A 25,560-nucleotide genomic window follows, 5' to 3' on the forward strand; every position below is an offset into this window, starting at 1 on the left:
ACTGGGCCGGCTCCTCACCTCCACAGATGCTCCTGCCCCATCGCCCCAGGAGGAGAGGGAGGGGCCCTGTGGGCTGGGGCGGGAGAGTCCCTTCTACCCCAGCAGGGAGGAGGGGCTGCTCCCAGTTGTCACCTGTGCCCCAGAGCTGAGGCTGAGCAGAGACTGTCTGGGGCAGGATGCCACCCCCTGGGGCTCCCCTGCCTTGGAACAGGATGATACGGGCTCCCACAGCCACCTCCACCACGCAGTGGCTGGTTTGGTCTCCTCCCACCCAGCCCTGGTGGCCGCTATCAATGGGGCTCTGTTCTGTGGGGTTTGTCCCAGGCCCCTGTTGTAAGCCAAGGCCCCAGGGCCCAGACTGTGCAGGTGGTGAGTGAAGGCGCATTGGGCAATGGGTTGTGGAGAGAGAGCCCAGCCCTGCTGCAGTCCCACCTCCCAGCCCACGGCCTCATTGCCCCCTGGCAGGTCTGGGTGGGGGGCACAGGTGGCAGAGTGGGTGTAGGGGCAACCTGTTTTCTTGTCATACACCGCAGACTGTGTGCTGCGTGGAGATCCTGTGCTGGGCAAAGTGGATGGGAGGGCAGGAAGAAGGTTCCTGCCCAACCACGGCGCCTGCGCACTTCAGGAACTAGAAAGACCTGGTCCCTCAGGCGGTGCCCAGATGCTGGAAAGGTGAGGGGGGCAAAGAAACAGTGGGCTTGGACTATCACCTGAGACCCCCGGCCCTCTGCTTTACAGCAGAGCCTCCCAGAAGGGTGCAGCCACTCTGCAGGGAGCTGGAGGGGGTGGAGGACACATCCCATCTGGCTGGACATAGAAGTATGTATTCAACAAAAGCCCCACTAGGACCATGGAGCACCCCAGCATTCCCGTCTTCCAGTCCACAAGGAGCCCCATGCTTGATTCAAATCACTTCACACAGTCCCCTCCTTGTTTCACCACCTCAGGCTACTGGGACCAACAGCCACAAGGGAAACTTGGAAATGTTAGTCAAATGCTAGGACTGAGGGAGTACCAAGGGGTTGACTTTAGAGACTGTCCCTCCTCAACTACTTGGGGTGGGGGGGGGGTGGGGGGGTTCAGAAAGGAGAGAGACTTGCCTGAGGGAAGGAGAGATATGGTACTGGCTGGGCTCCTCACACAGCTGCCAGGGCTAGAGCTGGGACTCTCACCAGTCTGTGTTCCCAGGACCCCAAAGGAGAGAGCATGGTACCACCCTCAAGGGAGGCAGGAGGAGAGCAGCCCACGTCTCCCAGGGTAAAGAAGTTGAATATATTCCCATGAGCAGTAGGGCAAGGGACACTGACAGAACCAGTCCCTTACTTTTCCTCCCTGCTTGGAGCTAGGATAACAGGTGTTTGGGGTAGGAATCGGGGAGGGGAGATGAATTCCCCACTGAGCTGTGTGTCCTCTGGCAACTCTCAACCTCTCTGGGCCTCCTTGCCTCTGCCTTTTTTGTTGTTGTTGTTGGTTTTGGTTTTGGTTTTGGTTTAGTTTGGTTTTTTGTTTTTTTTAATATTTTTTTATTTTATTGTTTAAGGTATTACAAATAGTAGTACATATGTCTCTCCCGCCCCCCCCCCCCGCCTTGACCTCCCCCCTACCTCCTGGCACTTGCCCTCGTCCCCTCGCCATCAGTGTCTTGCATCTGTTGGTTGTGCTTATATGTGTGCATACAAGTCCTCCATTGAACAGACTGTCAAACTACAGCGGGAAGGTAAGGGAGGGTTGGGGGGGTAAGAGATCAACCGAAGGGAAGTCCTTTCAAAAAGCACCTGCCTGTGATTGCAGAACCCAGCTGTCACTTCCCTAACCTTTGTCCCTGCCCCTGAGGCTGTTATCACTTTCTCAGCCTCCCTTATCTCTCCCTAATGGGGGTGTGGGAGGCAAAGACAGTTGTGAGTGGGGCCTCCCTCCCTGGGGAAAGGAGTGATGTCAGCCCTCTGAGTCAGGAGCAGCCCTGGTGGTGGGAGTAGAGTGGGCTGCAAACACACATTCCACCCTCCACAGCCTCACATATTTACCTGGTGCTCTGTGCCAGGCTTTGTGCTGGGAGCTGATGACAGACACACAGGCAACCCAGGGCCCGCTCTCGCTCTCGCAGTTACTTCCTGGGTAGCCTCCCTCCTACCCAGTAGGACATCTCACCAGTCCCAGCCCAGACAGTGTGGGAGCCGCTGTGCCTCCTCCTATCCTGCCTCTCCATTTTCATGCAGGCCACCCAAGCTCATACCTTCTCTGTATCCCAAGAAGGAGCAGTTTCCTCCCCCTGCTGCCGCTCAGTCTAAGAGCATCCATCTCTGGAGACTGTCACCTGTCTAGGGCCCCTCCCTGAGACAGGACAAGAGGCGATGGAATGATGGATGAAGTGGGACAACTGGGCACCAAACGTGGGTCAGGCTGGGTGCTAAGCAATAGAAAAGATACAGGGGTGAAGAGAACACAGTCGCTGCCCTTGAGGAGCTCCCATACAAAGGTAGGACTTTCTATGGTTACATAGGCAACACTTAATTGAGAACTCACTGTAGGGCAGACAGGAGCCTATACACTTTCCATGCAATACCACCTTTCGTCTCCATTCTGAATATGCTCCCTTTGCCTCTTTCCAGATCCAGTCACCTGCCCCAGATCCATTCACCAATCTCCTTGACCCTGGTAGGCTGCTCCCTTGTTCTCTGGCTTCCAGCTGGGTTGGCCAAAGGGAGACCCCATCAGGAGGTCTGGGAGGGAGAGAGGGCCAGTATTTCTTCCCACTCCCTCCCTGTTTCTGCACTGGATGTCTCCTTCCACATGATCTCTCCACCGTTCCCCAACTCTATCACCCAGTCACCACCTCTCCCTCCTGTGTCTCCAGCTCTCCGCAGGATGTCCACCTGGTCCTGATTTTCCCAGGACCATCCCGCGTTAGCACAGAAAGTCCCACATCCCAGAAAACCTCTCAGCCTGGACAAACCAGACGGTAGCCTCCCCAACTCTGGGGTGGCAATGGCTTCCCAGCGCCGCCAGCCTCTGGGCTCTGCATCCTATGCTTGTTCCCTTAGCCACGCCCACACCTCTGTAAATAATCCTTTCATTAAAGTCTATTTAACTGAACTATTTTGGGTGAATTTGTTTGCTTTTGAAATCCTGAATGTTACCATCCCCACATGGCCCTCTTCGTATTATTAATGTCTTTTTACAGATGAGGAAACTGAAGCACAGGGAGAAGTTAAGTAACTTGGTCAAAGTTACACTAGTAAATGGCAGAGCTGGGATCCAAGCTCCAGAGCCTTATGTTCACCCACTCATGTCTCCCTCACAGAGGGCTGACAAGCCTCCTTCTTGGATACTTTTGATGGAGAGACCCATGGATCTGAAAAAGAGGCTGACCTCTCTCTCTTATTAGCCTGGACCTCTGGGCAGGCTTTGGAGTTGACCCAGGTGGAGAGGGAGAAGATGGGAGGAGCAGTGCAAGAGCCAAGACAACTGCTGAGGTAGCACCTGGCCCCGATGTCCATTCTCCAGGCTTCCTGCAAAAGAGGGAAGGAGGAGAAACTTCCAGTCTCATGTTCAGACAGGCCCATGGCTGGGATAGAGCCAAGAGGTAAAGGGGATGGGGCATAGTTCCAGTCCTAATTCCCCATCAGAGCTGAGCTGCTGATCCCTGTCCTGCGTGCAGGAGAAGAGCCTGCCCAGAGGTCCCAGGCTAATGGAGAAGCTGAGTCCTAGACCAGAACAGACAGGAACAGAGCCCAGGATGGCAACGGTGCAGCCAGGCTGTGCTGGAAACAGGAAGTGTCTGGTGGGTTCAGACACAGGGAGCTGGGAAGGTTTCCAGGAGGAGAAGAATCTGGTCCAAACTTGGGGAAAAGGAGAAGCAGGATGAAGGGGGGCTGTCCTGAATCAGAAATGGAGCCTATCCTGGAGGATTAACCAGGGAACAAGCTACAAGAGATGCTAAAACATCAGAGAGTATACTGGGGGGCTGGAAGGAAGCCTCCGATAAGCTGATTGGGGTGAGAAGTGAGATGCCCATAGGATATAACCTGAACAAGCCTAAATATTTCACAGATTGCCTTCTGTGGAGAGTGGGCTAGGCAGTGGCACACCTTTTTTGCTGGGTGTGCAAGCCTGGAGACCTAGCTGAATTGCTGGAAGGAGTGACAGAGACATGCACATTGCCACAGGGAACCTTTGACCCTGCCCTTCGGCCTCTCCTCAAATGCCCTTGGAACACATATTGAAGGCTATTGCTCAGCATCACTGCTGAATTATTAACCTGACTGGGGCACCCCTGTGCAGGAGGAAGGCCAGATTAAAGCTCAGAGATGAAAGTTGGGGGTGAGGTGAGAAGACCCAGCCTTGCCACCTTGGATAGAGCTGGAGCCAGGGCATCAGGAGGAAGGGATTAGAAGAGACAAGACACAAAAGGGCCTCACCACCCAGATCTCAACCCAGGGTGTCTGAATTAGCCATAGGAGGCTGGCCTCTGGCCTTGGAGCCACGGGCTCTGAGAAGGAAGACCTGGTTCTCATGGGTGGGAAGGGTTATGCTGGACACATCAGAAGCAGATGTCTCCAGACCCACTAGGAGGGCAGGGTGGTTTGGTTTTGCTTGCCAGAGTGGCCCCAGTCTTGGAACAGTGGCTCAAGTGTGGTTTGTACCCAATACAGTTTGTGGGAGGGAATGGAGAGGTAAGGAGAGGAAGGAAAACTCATCTCCAGAGTGAATTGGGGCTGCTTCATTTCACAGAAAAGCTAGAGAAATGGAGGCTCAGAGGCAGATGAGTAGGACAAGGGCAGGTGCCTCTTGGTGTAGACTCTAGGATCTGGTCAGTGGCCCTCAGACCTACCCCTCCCCTCAAAGGACAATAATTGGGTGAGATGCAGACTGGCCAAGCCAAAACCAGAGTTTTCCTAGCTCAGCTTGGAGGCCATGGAGAGAGGAGAAGATGAGGCTGGCTAGCTGCAGGATGGAGCAGTATGCACTGGGCAGGCAGCAGGCAAATCAGACAAATCACTAGGCAAGACCAGGCCAGCACTCAGAACAGCAGGCAGACATGACTTTATTAATTTTTGCAGCATCCCCTGTGGGCAGTGGACACACAACTGGCCATGCAGGGATGGGATGATGGGGTGAGGGTAGGGCTGAGAATTTTCAGGAAGGCAGGAAAACAAGTGGCTGCCACGGTACTCAGTATGTAATGGACGTCTTAAGACTTGATTCAACAGTCTTCTTCAGGATGGTGCGACCGCTGGAGCCAGAGCCAGAGCCAGAGCTGGACACAGAGCAGGACCCCATCACAGGGCCCTGTCCAGAGCCCAGGATGATGTTGGAGCCTCCAGTCACTACGCTGGAGCAGCTGGACCCACCTCCAAGTCCACAAGTTCCTCCAGACAGGATGGCACTGCCTCCCCCCACGGCTGCAAGAAATACACCAGTGTCACTGTAGGGTCCTCGGCTCCCCATGGGGATCCCTCCCTGAAATTCCCCTGATACTCACAGATGGTGACCTGGCTGGTCCATTCCCCAGACATCCTGGGGGAGAAAGAACAAGAGAGGAACTGCTGAGAAAGGTGCAAGAATGCCTCTTGGAGCAGCTCACCTACTTTCTCAGCAGATAAAGTCCACGGTCCCCAATTTAAAACCCCTCCCAGCAGAATGGGTTGCCCTCAATGGTTTAGAATGTGAGGAAATCTCTCAGGATTCCCCTCACAAGGAAAGCTCTGTGTTGGCATTCCATCCTCCACCATCACTTTCCCCACAAGAAACATATCCCCAGGTCCTCTGACTGGCCCCACCTGCACTCCTCGCCCTCCAGCAGCCTGCGGTAGGTGGCGATCTCCACGTCCAGGGCCAGTTTTGTGCTCATGAGCTCCTGGTACTGTCGCAGCAGCCGGGCCATGTTCTGCTTGGCGATTCTCAGAGCGGCCTCCAGCTCAGTCACCTTGGCCTGGGCATCCTTGAGAGCCAGCTCCCCACGCTGCTCGGCATGTGCGATGGCAGCCTCCAGGTTGGCATTCTGGGAGGGATGTAGACATGAGGGAGGAAATGGCAGTAAGCACAACACAGCCTCCCAAAGCACTTACTGCGGATAAAACTTGAAGGCTGGGGTGCAGCATAATCACATGAGCTCAAAAGTATCCTTGGCCCCTCCCACGGCTCTTATTCTACAGAAGAGTATGGCCTCTTCTGCTTCCTTAACTCCCATAATGGGTTGAATATTGTCTCCCAAAACTCTCAGGTCCACCAAGAACTTCAGAATGTGCTCTAATTGGAAATAGGGTTTTTTGCAGATGTAATTAGTTAAGGATCTCAAGGTGACATCATATTGTATTTCAGGTGAGTCCTGAACCTAACGACTGGTGTTCCTAGAAAAAGATGAGAGGGCACGGGCACAGAGAGAAGGCACCACATGAAGATGGAGGCTGAGACTGGAGTGATGCGGCTACAAAACCAGAAATGCCAAGGAATTGCCGGAGCCACCAGTAGGCAGAGGCCAGGAAGGATTCCAGCTGGCTCCTTCAGAGGGACCATGGCCCTGCTGACTCTGATTTCTGCGCTTGCAGAAGTCCAGGCTCATCACCAGGCTGAGAGAATAAGTTTCTGTTGTTTCAAGCCACCAACCTTGTGGTACATTGTCAAAGCAGCCACAAGAAACTAGCCCACCCTTCGCCTCCTCAAGTGATCACTCCGGCTTCTTCCCGCTGCCACGCCTCTTCCTGTCCCGTTCCGATCATTACCTACAAGGCTCATCTTGTTGGCCACCACGGCCCTGGATATTTTTGGAGCAGCCCCATTTCAAATATTTTGTCCTGTTTTCAGAGTTTATCAAACTATGTACCTCCATTTTTAGTTTGAAAAATACATTCTTTGTACTCTTCTCTCCAATCCCACAGAAAACTCTTAGATGAAGATCCTTGTCTAATTGGCCATCCAGCTGATTGGCCCTCATGTTTGGTACGGAATGAAGGCATTCCCTAAAGGTTCTCATTATTCTTTCCCACACAAGCACCCTGTGGATGGGGAGCATCATCTCCATTCTACAGATGAGGAAACTGAGGCTCAGAAAGGTGAGTGTCAGAGTCAGGACCCTACCTAAAGCTGAAGTCCAGTCCACCACTCTAACTGTAACCCTCAGGGCTCTGCCTGGGGCCTGGCACAGGGGGTCCCAATTCATCAGGCTTGTGTTCATGAAAAGGAGTAGTAATAGGAGCAGGGGGAGTCATATCCCCAAGGAAGGTTCAAGCCTTTGGTGGGAGGAGCTCTGGTTCCCAGACGTGGAGACGTAGTTCCACCCTAAGTTCTGGCAGCTGGGCGAACTTAGTTCAGAAAGCAGGTTTCTGGGCTCCACCCTTAGAGACCCTGATTCCCTCTGTCTGACAGGAGGCGCAGGGAACTATTTTAACAGGCAACCCAGGGGATCCAAAGCAAGGAATCCAAACTTAAGGCAAAGCACGACAGCAGCAAATTAAGTAACAGGCCCTGCATCACACTCCCGAGAAGAGCAGGTAAGGATGGTTGGAGTCCGAGTCTGGGCTTTGAGTGATCTGTACTCTAAGGATTTTCCCCTGAGGGCCCTGCTGGCAATGGATGGGTCATGTGCAACTTGGGAGTCAAGCCAAAGTTCTTAGAGGAAACCGCCTGACTCTGTGGTCTCAGTTCTCAATGCTCTGTTGACCCCAAAACCGATTCTTCAGATTTGGGGAAAGTGAGTACAAAAACGCTTGAAAACTTAAGAACTGGAAATCCTTCGCATGTAGAAATGAATTCTCCAAGAGGAATAGGAAACCGCCTCCCTGCCCTTGCCATCCTCTCCCTCCATCCCTCTCACTTTTCCCCACACTAGGCACCAACAGCATTACCTCCTAAGGAGGGCTCAGCCCGCCCCCCCCACTCTATTGCCCATGTCGCCTGCTCCTGGCTCTCACCCTCCCCAAAAGGGAACCAGGAAATTCAGTGCATGGCCTTAGAGGCCCTGCTGGGCTTGATGCATCAAAGTCAAAAGGAGGGATAAGAAGAGATAAATTAACCCTCTCCCCAAGGAGCCTAAAGCAAGATGTACACCTGGACGTGGAATCCAGCACAAGCAGAGCCACCTGGAGTTGTTCAATGCAGAGATCATGCAGCTAGAATGCATAAGAGGAAGCCCCCATTTAAGGGGGCTTGAGGTTCTCTCTAACCCAAATTACTTAGAGTCCAGCCAGTTATCAAGGTTCACACCAGCCCAGCGGTGACCGCAGCACAAAGGCAAGAGGAAGGGCTCAGGGAGCTCTGGGACCCTCACCTGCTTCTTGAGGTCCTCAATCTGTCTCTGCAGTCTCTGGATTGCCTGCTGCAGCTGAGAGATCTGAACTTTGATTTCCTTCATGCTGTCCCCATGGAGCTGGGCAGATGCCTGCAGCTCCTGGTACTGAGGGGGACAGAGGTGACCATGAGTTAAGAGTACCTTCCCCTTTGACGCCAAGACCCATGCCCCCCATCCGTTGCTTCCTCACGTCCTCATTTGGAACATGGGTTAAACACTGAGGCCAGGACATGGTGGGATGCGCTTGCAGAAGTCCAGGCTCATCTCCCACAGGTTTCCTGCATTGCCTCCCTCCCGGGGAATGGAGATGGTCATGCCCACCCAGCTCTGGAGCTTCAGGAAGGTTATCAGAACTGCCCAATGGACCGAGGTGGACAACCCCCCTGGGGTGTGGGCATGAAGACCCAGTCTTATCCAGCGTGGCGCTGCCCCTGGCCCTGGCACCTTGGTCTGGTACAGCGTCTCAGCCTCGGCCTTGCTGGTCTGGGTGATCTCCTCATACCGGGCCCGGACCTCGGCGATGATGTCGCTGAAGTCCAGGCAGCGGTTGTTATCCATGGACAGCACCACGGACATGTCGCCGGCCTGGGTCTGCAGCTGGCCCAGCTCCTGCCAGGAAGACTGACTCAGCGTCCAGTTGCCCCAGCTCCCTTTCCCCTTGGAGCCCCGGGGAAGGTGGGCAAGAGGCCTGACTCTCTGCCCACACTCCATCAGTGGGCAGCCCTCATTCATGCCGGGTGGCGCTGAGCACGCCCTGCCTTCTGTGGGGCTGTCTCCTTGTCTGAAATGAGGGCTGTAGGAGGTGGTCTCAATGACTCTTGAAGCTGGGAATTTTTTTATATTGATCTTAGAGAAAGAGAAACATCGACCTGCTGTTCCATCCACTGATGCACTCTTTGGTTGATTCTTGTATGTGCCCTGACTGGGGATCAAACCTGCAACCTTGGTGTATAGGGACAATTTCTAACCCAGTACCCGGCCAGGGCTTGCAGCTTGGAATTTAAAGGAAAATGTCCTGCAAGGCCTGAAATCATCTGGTCCCCGTCACTCTTCTGACCTCTTATCACCCGACCTCCCTCTCACTCCAGCTGTTCCAGCCACATGGCCTCCTTGCATTTCCTCAGACACCAGCACACAGGGTGGGGGCCACTCCCTCACCCTGGGATCCAGGATTCCTACCTGTGAGGATAACTTCCTCGCCTCCTTCAAATCTTTGCTCAAATTTTATCTTCTATATCAGGCCACCCTGACCACCCTATTTGAAATTGCAACCTGCCCTACCCCCCACATTCCCAATCCTCCTTTCCCTGATCTAATTTCCCTTTTTTCCGTGGCATTTATCATCTTCTAACATACTTATTCACTAAGTCTGTCATTTATTGTCCATCTCCCAGTAGAAAGCAAGCTTTGTGACTTTGGGGGGGGGGGTTATTCACTGGTGTGTCCCCAGAACCTAGCAACCCACATAGTAACTTCTCAGTAATTGTTTGTCAAACGACTGAATGACCAGAGTCTACGTCACCCTAACTAGGCTTCGCCCCTCCTGGCCACTCCCACAGTGGCCACAGGAAGGCTACCCACCCTACCCCCTCCCTACTACCACCTGCCCTCAGAGACCACCACTTCTGCCACTGGCAGAGCCTCACTTCTTCATACAGACGCCTCAAGAAGCAGGTGTGTTCTCTCAGGGACTCCAGCTTGCCTTCCAACTCCATCTTGCTGAGGAAAACCTCATCCACATCCTGGGGGAGGGAGACAGAAACCATGTATCCCTACTTCCTCTCTGTGGCCCCACTCTGGCTGGCTGGCCCAAGAGTTCTGTTCACAAACTGTCCAACATCCACCCGCAGCCATCTCCAGACACAGGCTTCTTCCTTCTCCACCCCGCCCTGTGCTTTTGTCTAACATTGACCCGCACCGCCTTCAGGAAGCCTTCCCTGATTAATCCCAACCAGTTCTGCTTCTTGTACTTCCCCCCACCCTCTCTCGCAGTGACACCAAAACACATCACATGATCCTTCTATCTCAGTGGTTCTCAACCTTCCTAATGCCGCGACCCTTTAATACAGTTCCTCATGTTGTGGTGACCCCCAATTTCATTGTTACAAATTGAACATAATTAAAGCCTAGTGATTAATCACAAAAACAATATGTAAAAATATATGTTTTCCGATGGTCTTAGGCGACCCCTGTGAAAGGGTCGTTCGACCCCCAAAGGGGTTGCGACCCACAGGGTGGGAACTGCTGTTCTATCGACTCCTGTCTTGGGGTCCCTATTTACTAAATAGATGTCCCGCTTTCCTGAGGGACCCCGGCAGGCAGCATATTCTTCATGAGGACCTCCCACCCTCTGCCCTCCCAACTCAGGACTGGGCTCTGCACTGTGGGTGCTCAGGATGCAAATGGAGCAGCTGACACTCCCCCTCACCTTTTTGAGAACCACAAAGTCATTCTCCACCGTGGCCCGCTTGTGGGCCTCCTGTTCATACCTGCCAGGCAAAAGCAGAGAGACGCTGCGCTCAGAGCCGATGTGCTTCCTCCACGCACGACCTCCCTGTAGAGGCCACTCTTGCCTGTAGATGCTCCAAAGCAGGACACACAACCTGCCTGTGTCTCTACCCTTCCTGTCAGGAAGTCTTTGTCACATCCTGGCTATGTCCTCTGTTCTTTCAGCCCATGTCCCCTTAGTGACATAGGCCGCTCTTCTTCACATTTACAAGGCACACACACCTTTTCTCACCGCTCACAATGATGGGGCCTGAAGCAGGCAGTTTGGATTTTATCAGAAAGATTCTACAAATCATCTTGCCCGAGTCATAGATGATTGGGTGGCCAAGCAGACCTAACACCTAGGTCTCCTGTCCCCAACCTTGGGTCCCTTCCAGAGCCCACACCACCTCACATCCCACCTTCCTAACAGCCCTGGGAGGGAAGAAGGGCAGGTGACATCTTCCCATTTTTCAGATATAGAAACTGAGGCTGGGCGAGGTAAAACGCCTTGCTCAAGGCCACACAGCTGCCCTTTGCCCACAGCCACTGAACCCAAGCCTCCTGTTAGTCCAAGGTTCTCTCCACACCACCAGGTGACTTTGGTGGGAACCCAGAACCACAGCTGAGCTGTGAATCATGCCACGGGCCTGGGGATGGTCCCACAAAATAAATTCCCTTCCACCCCTGATACCAGAGAACATCTGAGTCACTTTAGCCTACAGCCTGCTCAACAGGAATTTCTCGAGAAAAAAACCCATTGAGGCATTATTTAAATAAGCCCCTCCCAGCGCTGGCCAGAAACCTGGGCCTGGGAGCTGGGGCCTGTTGGCTCTCAGATCTGGGCAGCAGGGGCAGCTGGGGCAGTAGGCTACTTACCTGCAGCAGGTGGGGCACTCTGAGAGTCAGCGTGAATGAGATGCAGAGGGGCTAAAGGGAAGGCCAGTGGGGGAGGGGGGGCGGGGAGGAGCAGGCAGGGGAAGGCCTCAGCTAACAGCTCCCATCCAGCTCTCTGAGACCCCACCCAGTTCCCATGGGGAACTTCGGTCTACCTACTTGGCCTTGTACTCCTCCTCCTGGTCCTGGCAGGACTTCAGCTCAGCATCCAGAGTCCCTCGTTGTCTCTGGAGCTCCTCCAGCCACTTCCTGAGCCGGCCCAGGTAGTCCTCAAAGAAAGACTCCAGGCCCCGAGGGCTGTCACTCACCCCCAGCTGCTGCAGCAAGTGCCACTTGGTCTCCAGGACCTTGTTCTGCTGCTCTAGGAACCGCACCTGCGCATAAGCAGAGGGTCCCTGAGGTCCCTGTGGGACTCCCTGGGCAGAGCCTCTGGAGCATGAAGCCTCAGGGACCCTGTAGTCAGTCCACCTTCCCCTGCCCCACAGCCCAGCCTGGGCAGGGGCAGCCTCAAGATTCTGAGCACATCAACACGATCAGAAGGATTAACAGGGAAGGGTCTCCCCACGGCTGGCTGGCAGCTTTCTGCTGCTGAGCCCCAACCATGGGACTGCAGGGCCACCGCATAACCAGGGAGACTCCAATTAGACCAAAGAGGAACTTCTTTGCTGCAGAGGTAGATTAGGAAAGTGGTAGACCAGACGTCCCCATCCCCAAGTCCATCGGGAACTTCCTCCTAGGGGTGCACTGAGGCAGGACTTAGCTGAGTTGACCCTCACCTTGTCAATGAAGGAAGCAAACTGGTTGTTGAGGGTTCTGATCTCTTGGGTCTCCTGAGTCCTCACCACTTGGAACTGGGGGTCAATCTCAATCTTCAATGGGGTCAGCAGATCCTGGTTGATGGTCACTTCCTGGATGCCCCCTGGAGGGCACAGGGAAAGCCCAGGCCCACCACTCCCCACCCCAAACCGCACCCCTGGCCTTCCCCCTGACCCCCAGGCCATTCCACGGGAGCCTCCTCGGCATCCCCCGAAGGAATTGAGGCTCCTGCTGCTGAAGCTACCCCTGCCTCGGCCTCTGGAGCCAGCAGAACAGGCTGAGCGAGCACTGAAGCCCCTCTGGGCCCCGCCGGGGGAAAGAGACATGGCAGAGACTTGCAGTCACAGCAGCGCACAGGCAGAGGAGAGTCAAAATGTGTGGTTCCTGCCCTGAGGCCCTGGCACAAGACTTTTATCCCCTCCCGTGCCTGGGCTGGGCCTTGGAGAGCAAGATGTTCTTGGCCTGACTGTGTCTGTCACTGTCTCCAGCTGACCTGTCTGACACACCTGGAGAATAAGTGCCCGGCACGTGCAGAGCCCCAGGAAGGAGACCCAGACCCTGACGGAGAGCTGGGCCTGTCCCCAAGACAAGGAAGTAGCCAGAGGCCTGGACTTCAGTACTGGGGATGGGGAGCAATGGCCCTGAGCAAAATCACTGAGGGTCAGTCAAGGAAGACTTCCTGGAAGAGGAGACAGGGAAGAAAGGAAGGACATTCAAGGGGGGAAAGGGTGGAGGGGGTCAGACAGAGAACCTGAATGCCTTGGAGATGTTAGACAGAGGTAAGTGAAGCTTCTCAAGGAAAAATCTACCTATAAGAGCTGGAGAAGGAAGGCACTTTGCAGCACTGAGAGGCCAGGACTTGTTACTGTCAGGGTTGACTAAAAAATACTTCAGGGTTTGGAAACGAAACAGAAAAACAGGGTGTCCAAGTCCCTCCTCTTGCCCAACCCAGCAATCATCCATGAGGCACCACCCCACTCAAACCGGGCATCTCCATCCAGGATCACAGCCAATGGAGCATGAGCCCAGCCTGTGTCCCTTCCACAAACACCCAGGGCCAGCCCCTCTCCAAGTCAAGCACCACATTGTCAGGTTACAGATCAGAGACACCCAGTCTATGAAATAAAATGCGTTTAGAAACATGCTGCCTTGGGGAGCTGGGAGCAGAAACAGGAGCTTGGGGTTCCCCATGGGATAGATACTGTCTCTGCCCTGACAGTCTGCTAAGTGGAGGAACCCCAGAGTGCGTCTAACATTGAGTGGGCCTCCTCCGCTGCAGGACCCCTGGAAGGAGGCATCCAGCCCCCACACAACCACCACCCCTACCCTCACCACTGAGGCTCCTCCACTGCTGGTGAGCAGTATCAGGCAGCTCTGTTTGTTTAGAAATTTCTAAAATTTCTTCTGTACATGGCTAGAGAGTCATTTCTCCCTGTTCCCCACCCCCACCACCCCCACCACCCCCCCCACACACACACACACACACACACACCTCCTTTTCTAGAGCCTGGTGTACTCCAAAGCTACAATACTGGAGCCTTTGATAATGCAACTCAAAGCAAGGTCAAAGAGAGACTCGGTATAATACACACTCAAGACCAAGGCATGAGGAAGTCAGTCCTAGCGGTGCAAACCATCCCAGAGATACTCCACCCCTCCCCCAGCCAGACAAGGGAGCAGGTCGCCCTGCCCTCCAGAGGATTAGAAGCCCCTTCCTCCTTCCCCTACATGAACCTGAACCACAGATGACCTCAGGGGAATCCGAGGCCAGGCCTTCAATGGGAAGAGCAAAGGAGATCAAGGGACTGAGGGGGCAGGTGAAGGAGAGAAGAGGAGAAAAGACCCAAGTATGGGATCCAGATGCACCAGGGAGAGGGAGGCAGGCAGGAGAGGGGGCCATCTAGAAAAAGAACCTGGAACATGGGTTCAATTGTATTGAGGACCCACCTCCAAGCCCTAACCCCCAGGACCAGTTTGCAGAGGCAAAGGGGGCCAGGTGCCTTTCTTCTGGGTCCCACGAATATGCCTGAGACTGATCTCCATGGACTGGACTGGACCACCCCTCCCCCGACCCTGGTATTAAAAAGGGGAAGACTGCTCAGTGGTTGAGGTCATAGTTCCATTCCCGGTCAGAGCACAAGCCCAGGTTGCGGGCTCGATCCCCAGTGGGGGGCGTGCAGGAGGCAGCTGATCAATGATTCTCTCTCATCATTGTTGTTTCTATCTTTCTCTTCCTCTCCCTTCCTCTCTGAAATCAATTTTTTTTTTAAGTTAAAGACAGAGCTCACACACTTGAGATGGGACCAAATCCACCTCCTTGGAACTTCCCCATACTTGAAATATTATTGAATATTCAAGCCCAAGTGAGCTTCAAGGTCCAATGCCCTCATTTTACACTTAAAGACTCTGAGGTCCCATTGGCTGTAGGGCGCGGTGCAGACTGTGCACCCTTGAGTAACCTAAGTGATTGCACCAGGTGACCTCTAAGCCTGCTCTGACCCAGTGCTCTGTGGTCTGAGTAACTTGCCTAAGGCCACCCACACGGCTGATGAGGCTGGATCCAGGACCCCCAGCCAGCACAGACCACTGCCCACTAAACCTTTGACCAGTACTCCACTTGTCTGTCTTGTCCACCAGTCTATCTAGCTCAGGGTCTGGCATACACTGGGCACCAGTAAGCACTTGTTTTAGGAGATGAGTTCTTACTCGTGGAGGGACCTTCTTAAATGCCCAGGTTCTCAAATGCTGCTGTCACGTGTGTTTCCCCCAGTAGAAAAAAATTACGCAGTGATGCGGAGAAGGACCAAATTGTTTGGAGATTTGAATGCTCGCCCCTCAGTCTGAGTTATCTGTTCCTGCACGCCAGAGTACACTAGGGATCCCAATCTATGCCGCAGCAAAGGTGCAAAGGGCTCAAACCCTGGACTTAATATTAAGCCTGGCAAATGCAAAGGCTCTAATGGGTTCTATCTATGGGGTTATATTCCTGCTCCAGGTTAACCATTCTCACCCACACCTGGAGCTCTGCAGTCCCTGCCACCTTATCCCGCCTTAGAACAAGCCCCAGCCCAGCTCATTGCAGCTCCCCATAGCCCCTGACTGTCACTGCATTTCTCACGGCATCCCCATACGTTCCCCCTAAGTGGCCCCTAAGTGCCCCCTGGCCACAGCTACAACTCCCGGCCTCTCTCTCTCTCTAACTGCTCTCAAGCCTGTTCTGCTTATGTGGTAGAGTTTTTCACCCAAAAGCCATTTATTCACATTTATTCATTTACTCAACAAAATACGGTTGAGCACCTACTACGTGCAGGACCTGTGCTGAGAGTTAGGAATTTAGCAGAGAGGAAGGCCCAGCCCTGGCACCAAGAAAGCCTAGAGCCTAGTAGAGAAAGAGACACTGAAAAGGTAATTAGACAGGTATTTAATTGCAATTACGATAAGGAAAAATAAGTATAGGGCATGAAAGAGGCCTAACCTAGTTTATCCCTTAATTCATTCTCAAGGATGCCAGGAACACGCTTGCCTCAGGGCCTTTGCACGGTTGTTTCCTCTTCCGGGCATGCTCCTCCCTGGATACCCACGTAGCTGAAAGTCACCCTCCCTGGCTGCCCTCAACCGAAATTGCAACACTGAGGCCATCCCCTCTCTGACACTTCTTATCCCCCTCCCTGCTTGCTCGCTTTCCGCTTCGCGCTATCGCTTCCTAACATACCATGTGTTTTACTTCTGCCAGTCTCCCTGCACTAGAATGTGAGCTCCACGAGGGAGAGATTTTGTCTCTTTCCTCACTTCTGTGTCCTCTGCACTTGGAGTGGCGCCTGGCTAGTCAGTGCTCAATAAGTATTTCTTAACTGAATGAATTCCCGTTCAATGTCCTCTTGTTTTCCTCTTATTTTTCAACCTCTGGAGATCCTTGTGACTCTTAATTCTGTTCTCCAAAGCGTTAATCACTCCCCACCCACCCACCCAAGGTTGGGAGACGCATACATTTAAGAAATATGGTTGTGTGTATATGGTGTGTGTGTGTGTATATATGGTGTGTGTGTGTGTGTGGGTGTGTGCACGCACATGCTGTCTGCCTTTAGCCAACCTCCCCTCTCCAACCACGGTCAGCCCAGTGACTTCCTCCAATTTAGGCACCATGGAACCATCCCTCAGTTCAGCTTTTGCAGCCAAGAAATACATGCCAGCTTCTGGCCCAGAATATTCCAAATATCCCAAACTTCCATCATTCTCATTTAATCCTCACCATCATGCCCTATATAATTCCATAAGACCTGTTATGTACTTAATGTTTTTCTTTAAATCAAATCGTATTCTGCCCCCCAGCAATAATGTTCTTGAAATTGTGACAGTTGTGTGCAAGTTCTAAATTTTCTAATTTATCCTATCTAATAAAAGAGAAACATGGTAATTAGCGTACAACCGCTACCCTTCCCATTGGCTAATCAGGGTGATATGCAAATTAACTGCCAGCCAAGATGGTGGCTGGCAGCCAGGCAGCTTGAAACTAACATGAGGCTTGCTTGCTTCAGTGACAGAGGAAACCAACGTTCCCCGCCCGCCTTGCCGGCGTCTGAGCCTGCAGTTTGAAACATTGTAACAAATATAGAAGTTAAACAAAACCCCAGAAACCTGCTTTCAGCGAGCCGGGATCTCAGAGCTGGAGTTATACATTGTTTCAATTATAGAACCCAAACAAACCAGATACCTGCTTTCAGCAGCAGAGGCCTCAGAGCTGGAGCCAGAGCTAAAGCTGGCCCAGAATAAAAAAAAGAAAAAAAGGAGCAATTGGGAGCTTCAGCCCTCAGCCCCTCACCCAGACTGGCCAGGCACCCCAGTGGGGACCCCCACCCTGAAGGGTGTGTGACCAGCTGCAAACAGCCATCATCCCCTCACCCAGGCTGGCCAGGCACCCCAGTGGGGACCCCCACCCTGATCCAGGGCACCCTTCAGGGCAAACCAGCCGGCACCCACCCGTGTACCAGGCCTCTATCCTATATAGTAAAAGGGTAATATGCCTCCCAGCACCGGGATCAGCGGAGCCAAGAGACCTCCTGGCACCCGGATCAGCATGACAGGGGGCAACGCCCATAACCCCTGATTGCCCTGCGGCTCTGTGTGTGACAGGGTGCGGCGCCCCAACCCCCCCCCCACGGGCCCTGCTCTGTGTGTGACAGTGGTGGCGCCCCAACCCCCTGATCAGCCCTGCTCTGTGTGTGACAGGGGGCGGTGCCCCAACTCTCCTATCGGCTCTACTCTGTGCGTGACAGGGGGAAGCTCCCCAACCCCCTGATGGGCCCTGCTCTGTGCATGACAGGGGGCAGCGCCCCAACCCCCTGATTTGCCCTGCTCTGTGCGTGACAGGGGGCAGCGCCCCAACCCCCGGACTGGCCCTGCTCTGTGCGTGACAGGGGGTGGCGCCACAACCTCCCCATTGACCCTGCCTTGAGTATGACAGGGGCCGGTGCCCCAACCCCCCAATTGGCCCTACCCTGAGCGTGACTGAGGGTGGCATCGCAACCTCCAGATCCACTCTGCTCTGTGCATGACAGGGGGCAGCGCCCCAACTCCCCAATCGGCCCTTCTCTGAGCCCGACCAGGGGCTGCACCTAGGGATTGGGCCTGCCCTCTGCCACCCGGGAGCAGGCCTAAGCCAGCAGGGCGTTATCTCCTGAGGGGTCCCAGACTGCAAGAGGGCACAGGCCAGGCTAAGGGACCCCCCCTTCCCCCGGAGTGCACAAATTTTTGTACACTGGGCCTCTAGTATTCAAATAAAAGGTAACTATTAAAATGTATGCCAGAACCGGTTTGGCTCAGTGGATAGAGCGTCGGCTTGCGGTCTGAAGGGTCCCAGGTTCGATTCCGGTCGGGGGCATGTACTTGGGTTGCGGGCACATCCCCAGTGGGAGATGTGCAGGAGGCAGCTGATCGATGTTTCTCTCTCATCGATGTTTCTAACTCTCTATCTCTCTCCCTTCCTCTCTGTAAAAATTCAATAAAATATATTTTAAAAAATAATAATAAAATAAAATAAAATGTAAACTGCTTGTCCGTGTGCCAACAGCCTACACTGCACCCTCTAGGAAACAGAGGTCAATCCAACCCTATCTTTGCTGCATCAAAGCCAGTGAGGGCAGGAATAGAGCAGCACCCTCCTGCCAGGCGGGCTCATTTCTAGCCTCCTCATAATTGTACTTCTCTTGGCCTGCAGGGCAGGAGAGAGGAGGGAGCCATGAAAGCCCCCTCACTCTGTCCAAGTCAGGAGAGCACTCACTCCAGCACCCTCTGTGCTTGTGCCCTCCTGCCTGCTGGGCTGGGGGCAAGTAGCCCCTCCCCTCCTCACTGCACTGGCCATGGAGTGTGGTGGCACCAACCAGAGAATGGGCTCGTTGCCACAGGAAAGAGATGCCCACAGGCAAGCCAACCAGCTGCCCCCACAGCTCCTCCACAGCCCAGGAAATGAGACCCCAAAACTGACAGGCAGCACGTTCCCAAGACAGAGGCCTTGAAGAAGGGTTTTTCGGCGTTTCACCTGGGAGTTCAGAATGTAAATGTAAGGCTCCAAGTTTCAGGTTGAGGATGGAAGAGGGGATGATGCCCAGCTCTAGCTTTGGGATACAGTCAGACCCTGCCTAACGACAGGGGTTCGTTCTGAGAAATACGTCATAGGTCATTTGTCATTGTGTGAACCTCTCAGAATGCACTTCCATAAACTACATGGTGCAGCCTACTGCACACCTAGGCGATATGGTGTCGCCTATGGCTCCCAGGCTACAAGCCCGTATAGCATGGGGCTGTGCTGAACACTGTAGGCAATTGTACCACAGTGGTATTTGTGGATCTACATATAACTAAGCATAGGAAAGGTGCAGGAAAATATGGGGTAAAAGATAACCCACACACAGCACTCACCGTGAATGGAGCTGGCAGGACTGGAGGCTGCTCTGGGTGAGGCAGTGAGTGGGTGAATGTGAGGGCCTGCGACATTACTGTCCGCTATTTAGACTTCATAAACACTGTACACTTAGGCTGCACCAAGTTTAATTTTCAATTGCACTACAGCACCATGAAAGCTAGATCACTAGGCAACAGGAATTTTCAGCTCCATTATCTTATGGGACCAATCTGTGTATGCAGTCCGTTTTTTACTAAAATATCATGTGACACATGGCTGTCATAACCCATTTACATGTGTAACATGATGGTGTCTTACATTCAGAATGTTGAGGACCCTCTGAGGGCCATCACTGAGCCGGGCCTAGATCTTGCATCTTCTGTAAGCCCCCCAACAATCTGAGAAGTGGGTATCATTGTTTTCACTCCACAGACACAGAAACAAAAACAATTGCCCAAGATCTCGAAGATAAAAAGGGGCCACGTCAGGCTGAGAACTCAGATCTTCTAGCTTATCCTGCAGTCTCGCGGGAACACCACAGCATCCCCCAAGACTGTTTTTTTAAACCTCACCCCAGGATATGTTTTGTTATGTGTTTTTTCATTGGAGAGAGAGAGAGAGAGAGAGAGAGAGAGAGAGAGAGAGAGAGAAAACATTGATGGGAAAGAGAAACATTGAACTGTTGCCTCACACACACACACCCCAACTGGGGTCAAACCCACAACCTGGGTATGGGCCCTGACTGGAATCAAGCTCATGACCCTTCAGTGCATGGAACGATGCTCTAACCACTGAGCACACTGGCCAGGCCCCCAAGACTGCTTTGTGCATTATGTATCTGTCCGTTTTTCCTTATTCAGCAGAGAACTGGAAGCTTCCCCCACGCTGATGCTGGGAGAGAGCTCAGAGGGGACTCGCTGGGCTCCCTGGCTGGGCTTCCTGGCTGCTATGTGGCAGCTGGATCGCTCTGTTTTGTAGTGTTTGCCTTTTCTGGGTGTAAACGACTCTCACCAAGGCTAATTTTAAGCTACTAGTGTGATGTCACTAACTGTAGTGACGGTCATTGACTGCAGTGATGTCACTGGCTGCAGAGTCAGGAAGAAGTGAACATAGTCAGGGATCCCAAATTTGTAGGGCTGGCTCCAACACATACTGGTAGGAAGAGTTGGGGGGCCTTCTCCAACAGTTGGAGAGGAAACTGTCCCAGACTGGGGAGTCAGGGACACACATTGGGAGCGAACTGATGATGCCTCGGAGAGGGAAGAGGGTTAGGCTACGAGGGAAGGGGGAAGTGCTCAGACCAGAAAACCTGAGCTGAGAGTCCAGACTTGCCCATCCGGGGCTCAGCACGCAACGACCGACACGCTGACCCAATCAGGTTCAGCCGGTTAGATGCCCTGCTGCTGGCAACTGCTCTTCGTGTGCAAATATTTATGAGGCGTGTTACCAAGCACAGCTTCCCAACACCCCAGAGGGTGAAGGCCCATGGGGCAAGTTCTAGGGCAAAGTTCTGAGGATTCCTACAAGCCCAGGAAAGTAAGGTCAAGGCCCGGACGGGAACTCGGGGACTGGGTGATGGGGTGGGGGATGACCTAGACTAGCTCCTTGCTCCTCTCACCGGCCTCCCCCTCATGGCCTTCTGAAGATGTGCCCTGGGCATGGAGGATGGGGGGTTGGAGATTAATCTTCTGCCCCCATCCCCAAGGAACTTCAGTCTGAGAAAATAGTATTTTCAAAACCATAGAGACAGCCCTAACCAGTTTGGCTCAGTGGATAGAGCGTCAGCCTGCGGACTCATGGGTCCCAGGTTCGATTCTGGTCAAGGGCATGTACCTTGGTTGCAGGCACGTCCCCAGTAGGGAGTGTGCAGGAGGCAGCTGATCAATGTTTCTCTCTCATCGATGTTTCTAACTCTCTATCCCTCTCCTTTCCTCTCTGTAAAAAATCAATAAAATATTTAAAAAAAAAAAAAAAAAACCATGGAGACACAGACCAATTCAGATCATGTGCCTGCCCTTGGGGAATATAGACTCTAGTTGAGAAGACCACACACACAAAAAAAACACAGCTAGAGAGCAACACAACAGCAAAAACACCCACACGTGCAGAACCTGCCAGTCGCTGTAGAATGTCAGAGCAGAGAGACCTAAGCGGTCATCTTCTCCAACATCCTTATTTCAGAGTATAAGAAACTGAGGCTCAGAGAGGGAAAGCAACCTGCTCAGGGCACACAGCAAGGATGAGGCAAGAATCCACTAAGCCAAGACTCATTTCAGAGAGTCAAGAGACTAAGATAGAGACCCACAGATGAGGACCCCAACCCTCACCTACCCACCCCCACCATCCCAACAAGTGCTATCATCCACCTATAACTTTTCTAGACACTTCTCAGCGCCAAGCGCTGTGCTGGGTGCTTGAGAAACAACTATTTCCCTCCAGGTAGAAATGGAGTGCACCTGCACCTGCTGCCCCCGGGAAAGGAGACTGGCTTTTTGACCTCCCTGACCTGTTCCAGACTTGGTACTATCAGGAAGTTCTCGAGTCCAACCTCACTCCTTCCTGCTGCAACATCAGCCCAGTTTCAGCCCAGTTTCTCTTGGCCCCAGAGGCCTGCTTGCTGGCCTGGCCTGGCAGGTGGGAAGGGTGCCCGGGCTGCCCAGGGCCTTCTCCTGGCTCCTGAGTCAGCTTGTCCATTGTTTCGACAACTGCATGCTCAGGTGGCATGAAAGCACAGGGAGAGCTGTGCCAGCAGAAGCTTGTGGGGGGAGGGGTCAGAGAGAGAAGAGGATGAGCAGGAAGATATGGAGGGGAAAGAAAGCCACCCACTGGCCAGCTTCTTAAAGTCTATGCTGTTGTTTTAAAGATGTGGAGGAAGACCATTCTAAAGTTTATGGCATTTCCTTTTCCTTATACAAATAATACAAAGTCATTGTTGAAAATGTTAAAACAACAGGTAAGAAAATAAAACTAGAAAAAAATAAAACTGTTCCAAATCACTACCACCTAGAAGTGGTCACTACTGATATTTTGGTGTGTAAATCTTCCAGACTTTTCCATATGTAAATATATTTCATTATTCATTCAACCATATTTATTGGATGCTTTCAATGTGCCAGATATTGTTCTAACTCTAGGGATAAAGCACTAAAGAAAAACAGTTAAAAATGCATGCCCTCAGCCCTGGCTGAGTGGCTCAGTTAGTTGGAGTGTCATCCCACACACCAAAAGGCCACGGGTTCAATTCCCAGTCAAGGTATATACCTAGGTTTCGGGTTTGATCTCCAGTGTGCACATGGGAGGCAATCGATAGATGTTTCTCTTTCACATCAATGTTTCTCTCTCTCTCCCTACCTCTCTCTCTAAAATCCATTTTTTTAGAAATGTATCATCGGTAAGAATTTTTTTAATTCATGCCCTTGTGAAGTTTATACTTCATGCTTAGGCTTATGTGTAGTCAGCCCTCCATATTCACAGTTCCACATCTGCAGATTAACCAACCTTGACACTTAGCATTTACATCGTATTGGGTATTATAAGTAATCTAGAAATGATTGAAAGTATATGAAAAGATGTGCATAGCTTATATGCAAATTCTATGCCATTTTATACCAGGGGCTTGAGCATCCATGGATTTTGGTATCTTGTTGGGGGGGGGGGGGGGGGACCAATCCCCTGCAGATACTGAGAGACAATTATATATTCATACTAGAGGCCCGGTGCATGAAATTCATGCGGGGGGGGGGGTGCCTCTCAGCCCAGCCTGCACCCTCTCCAATCCGGGACCCCTCGGGGGATGTCCAACTGCTGGTCAGGCCTAAACCAGCAGTCGGACATCCCTCTCACAATCTGGGACCGCTTGCTCCTAACTGTTCACCTGCCTGCCTGCTTGATCACCCCTAACTGCCCCCCCACCAGCCTGGTCGCCCTTTACTGCCCCCCCCCCCGCTGGCCTGGTCGTCCCTCACTGCCCCCTCTGCCAGCCTGGTCACCCCCAACTGTCCCCCCCACTGGCCTGGTCACCCCCAACCTTGCCAGCCTGGTCGCCCCATGCAGACTGCTGTTCAGTCATTTGGTTGTCCCTCACTAACCCCCCTGCCGGCCTTGTCACCCCACACAGCCTGCTATTTGGTCATTACTGTTACTGGGACAACATCCCAGACAATTTGCATATTCCTCTATTATTAGTATAGATGTCTAGTATATTCTACAGTAGTGAGCACCATTTATTCATATAAATGTGTATTTCCCAGAAATGGGATCGTATTATACATTTGGATTTATAGCCAGTTTTTCCCAGTCTGTGTCAATAAATACACCCTTAGATTATTGTGAATGGTTCAGAATATTTCCTTTTGTGATTCTTGGGGCTTTGCATCAAGTCCAGTGTCTGATTTCTTTCCCACAAGAGACATGAACCTTGCTCCAGAAGCCCTCTGTGAACACGCATGCATGTGCGCGCGCACACACACACACACACACACACACACACACACACACACGAGCATGCATGCACACATCGTAGATCCTGGGAGCCAGCCGCTGGATCACCGAACAGTGTAGTCCAGTCCAATCCTTGTCCCAGACATCTTTCTCCTATTTCCCAGGGCACAGGCCCAGTCCCTGCATTCCCTCTGAAGCGGGAGCAGGAGCCTGGCTTCTCTCACTCTTGACTCCCCCTGCAGGCGGCTGGGGCTGTCGCAACTGGAATGGGGCCTGGGAGCCACGTGGCAGGAGCTACCTGGCAGCAATACCTGGAACAGAGCAGGGCTGGTCATGGGCTCCCTGACATCCTTTCTTTGCCACCAACTCCTTGGTGCCTGATGGGGGTATAACGCCCTCAGATGGGGACCTAAAGCACCGGTGATTCCTGGGCGTTTTTCTGGACTTTAAAAGTTCAGAGCACATGGACTCCCTGGAAGCTAGCTCCTGAGATCCTGGAGGTGCCTTGGGCAGGGCACAAAAGTGAGGCTGAAATCAGTGGTTCTGACTGATCAAGGTTGGATGCTGTCTCCACTACTGACTAGCAAGCTGTGTGACCTCCAGCGACTGACAACCTCTCTGTGTGTCCACAGTCCAGACTTCAAGAGGATAATTCCTATTTCATAGCATTGCTATGAATGTCAGACAAGATGATACATGCAGAGTGCTCCAAACAGTGCTTAGCACAGGGTAGTGTCCACCAACTAATAACTTTTATTATTATTATCTTCTGAGCCTGCCGTCGCCAACCAGGCCTGGCCCACGAAAGGGTGACTTTTCTGGGACTTTTCTTGCTGTCACTGTCATTGGCGGACAATCATACCTCCTGACCTCCCGGGGCAAGAGAGAGAGAGAGTTAGAGACATCTTTGAATGTGGATATGTGTGTGAATACCTGTGGGGAGTGTGTTGAAGGGAGCTTGTAACTGAATCGGGGGGATGAATGGGAATGTGCCTGTAGGAGGAGCAGGTGCCGTAGGACCTTCTATGTGCGCACACAAGTAAAAGGGTAGTGGCTGTGAACGTATAGTTTGCATGCAAACGTGTAACTAGTTGTGTAGCATAACAGTGGGAGTGTGAATGTACAACTTCTGTGAATGTGTATCAAGAAGACAGTTGTATACATCGGTGGGTGAGGGGGTATGTGAGACAGAGGGGGCACGAGGTGTGAGTGTGCAGTGGGGTTGTGTTAGGAAGGTGTAAAGTTACAGTGCGCATGGAGGTTGTGTGGGAATGTCCACATTCCCCAGCCCCACCCCGGGCACCCATCTCTTGGAGGGGGGATCCATCGGAGACACAATTCCCCATCCTGGGGGGACAGTGCCCTGACTTGACGTGGAAGAGCCTTGATGTTTTTCTCTCTTCAAAGCTTTCGAGTTTCCTGGAGAAAAGCCTCAACAGAGCCCAGCCTTAACCCCGCCCCGCTGATCGAAACTCAGGAGAGGAAACAAAGGCCAGACAGCCCCGCCCTACACCGCCACCCACCCCCGCCTGGGAACGCACCCACAGCTCTCCCCCGCCGCCGCCCGCTCGCTGCCCTGCTGAAGCTCACACCCTCTCCCTGCTCTCCCTGCCCCTCAGAGGGCGCCTGGCAGCTGCCAGCCCCCAACAGCAAGCGTAAGCCCCTCTCAGACTCTGAGAGCACTTTGCCTACCTGCTCGGGCAGGCCCTGACCTGGGGGCAGTGGCAACTCCCTG

General features: G+C 52.9%; 1 protein-coding gene across 1 annotated transcript; it reads right to left on the reverse strand.

Moving 5' to 3' along the window:
* Positions 1-5,027: 5,027 nt before the first annotated feature.
* Positions 5,028-13,356, reverse strand: KRT78 (keratin 78). The gene is made up of 9 exons (XM_059682953.1): positions 12,448-13,356; positions 11,831-12,045; positions 10,716-10,776; positions 9,934-10,029; positions 8,732-8,896; positions 8,267-8,392; positions 5,781-6,001; positions 5,483-5,517; positions 5,028-5,402 (listed from the first exon to the last, which is right to left on the reverse strand). Exons 1-9 carry the CDS (start codon positions 12,811-12,813, stop codon positions 5,173-5,175), a joined length of 1,515 nt encoding a protein of 504 aa, XP_059538936.1. The 5' UTR covers positions 12,814-13,356; the 3' UTR covers positions 5,028-5,172.
* Positions 13,357-25,560: the final 12,204 nt, after the last annotated feature.

Source organism: Myotis daubentonii, chromosome 2 (genome assembly GCF_963259705.1).
Source record: "Myotis daubentonii chromosome 2, mMyoDau2.1, whole genome shotgun sequence".
NCBI classification, from domain to species: Eukaryota; Metazoa; Chordata; class Mammalia; order Chiroptera; family Vespertilionidae; genus Myotis; species Myotis daubentonii.

Bases quoted from the DNA above. Each gene is read 5' to 3' on its own strand.
- KRT78 (XM_059682953.1), bottom strand. From the start codon at position 12,813: ATGTCTCTTTCCCCCGGCGGGGCCCAGAGGGGCTTCAGTGCTCGCTCA. The intron at 12,046-12,447 runs GTGAGGGTCAAC...GCTTATGCGCAG, and splicing joins TTGCTTCCTTCATTGACAAG to GTGCGGTTCCTAGAGCAGCA. The intron at 10,777-11,830 runs GTAGGTAGACCG...TTTGCCTGGCAG, and splicing joins GAGGAGGAGTACAAGGCCAA to GTATGAACAGGAGGCCCACA.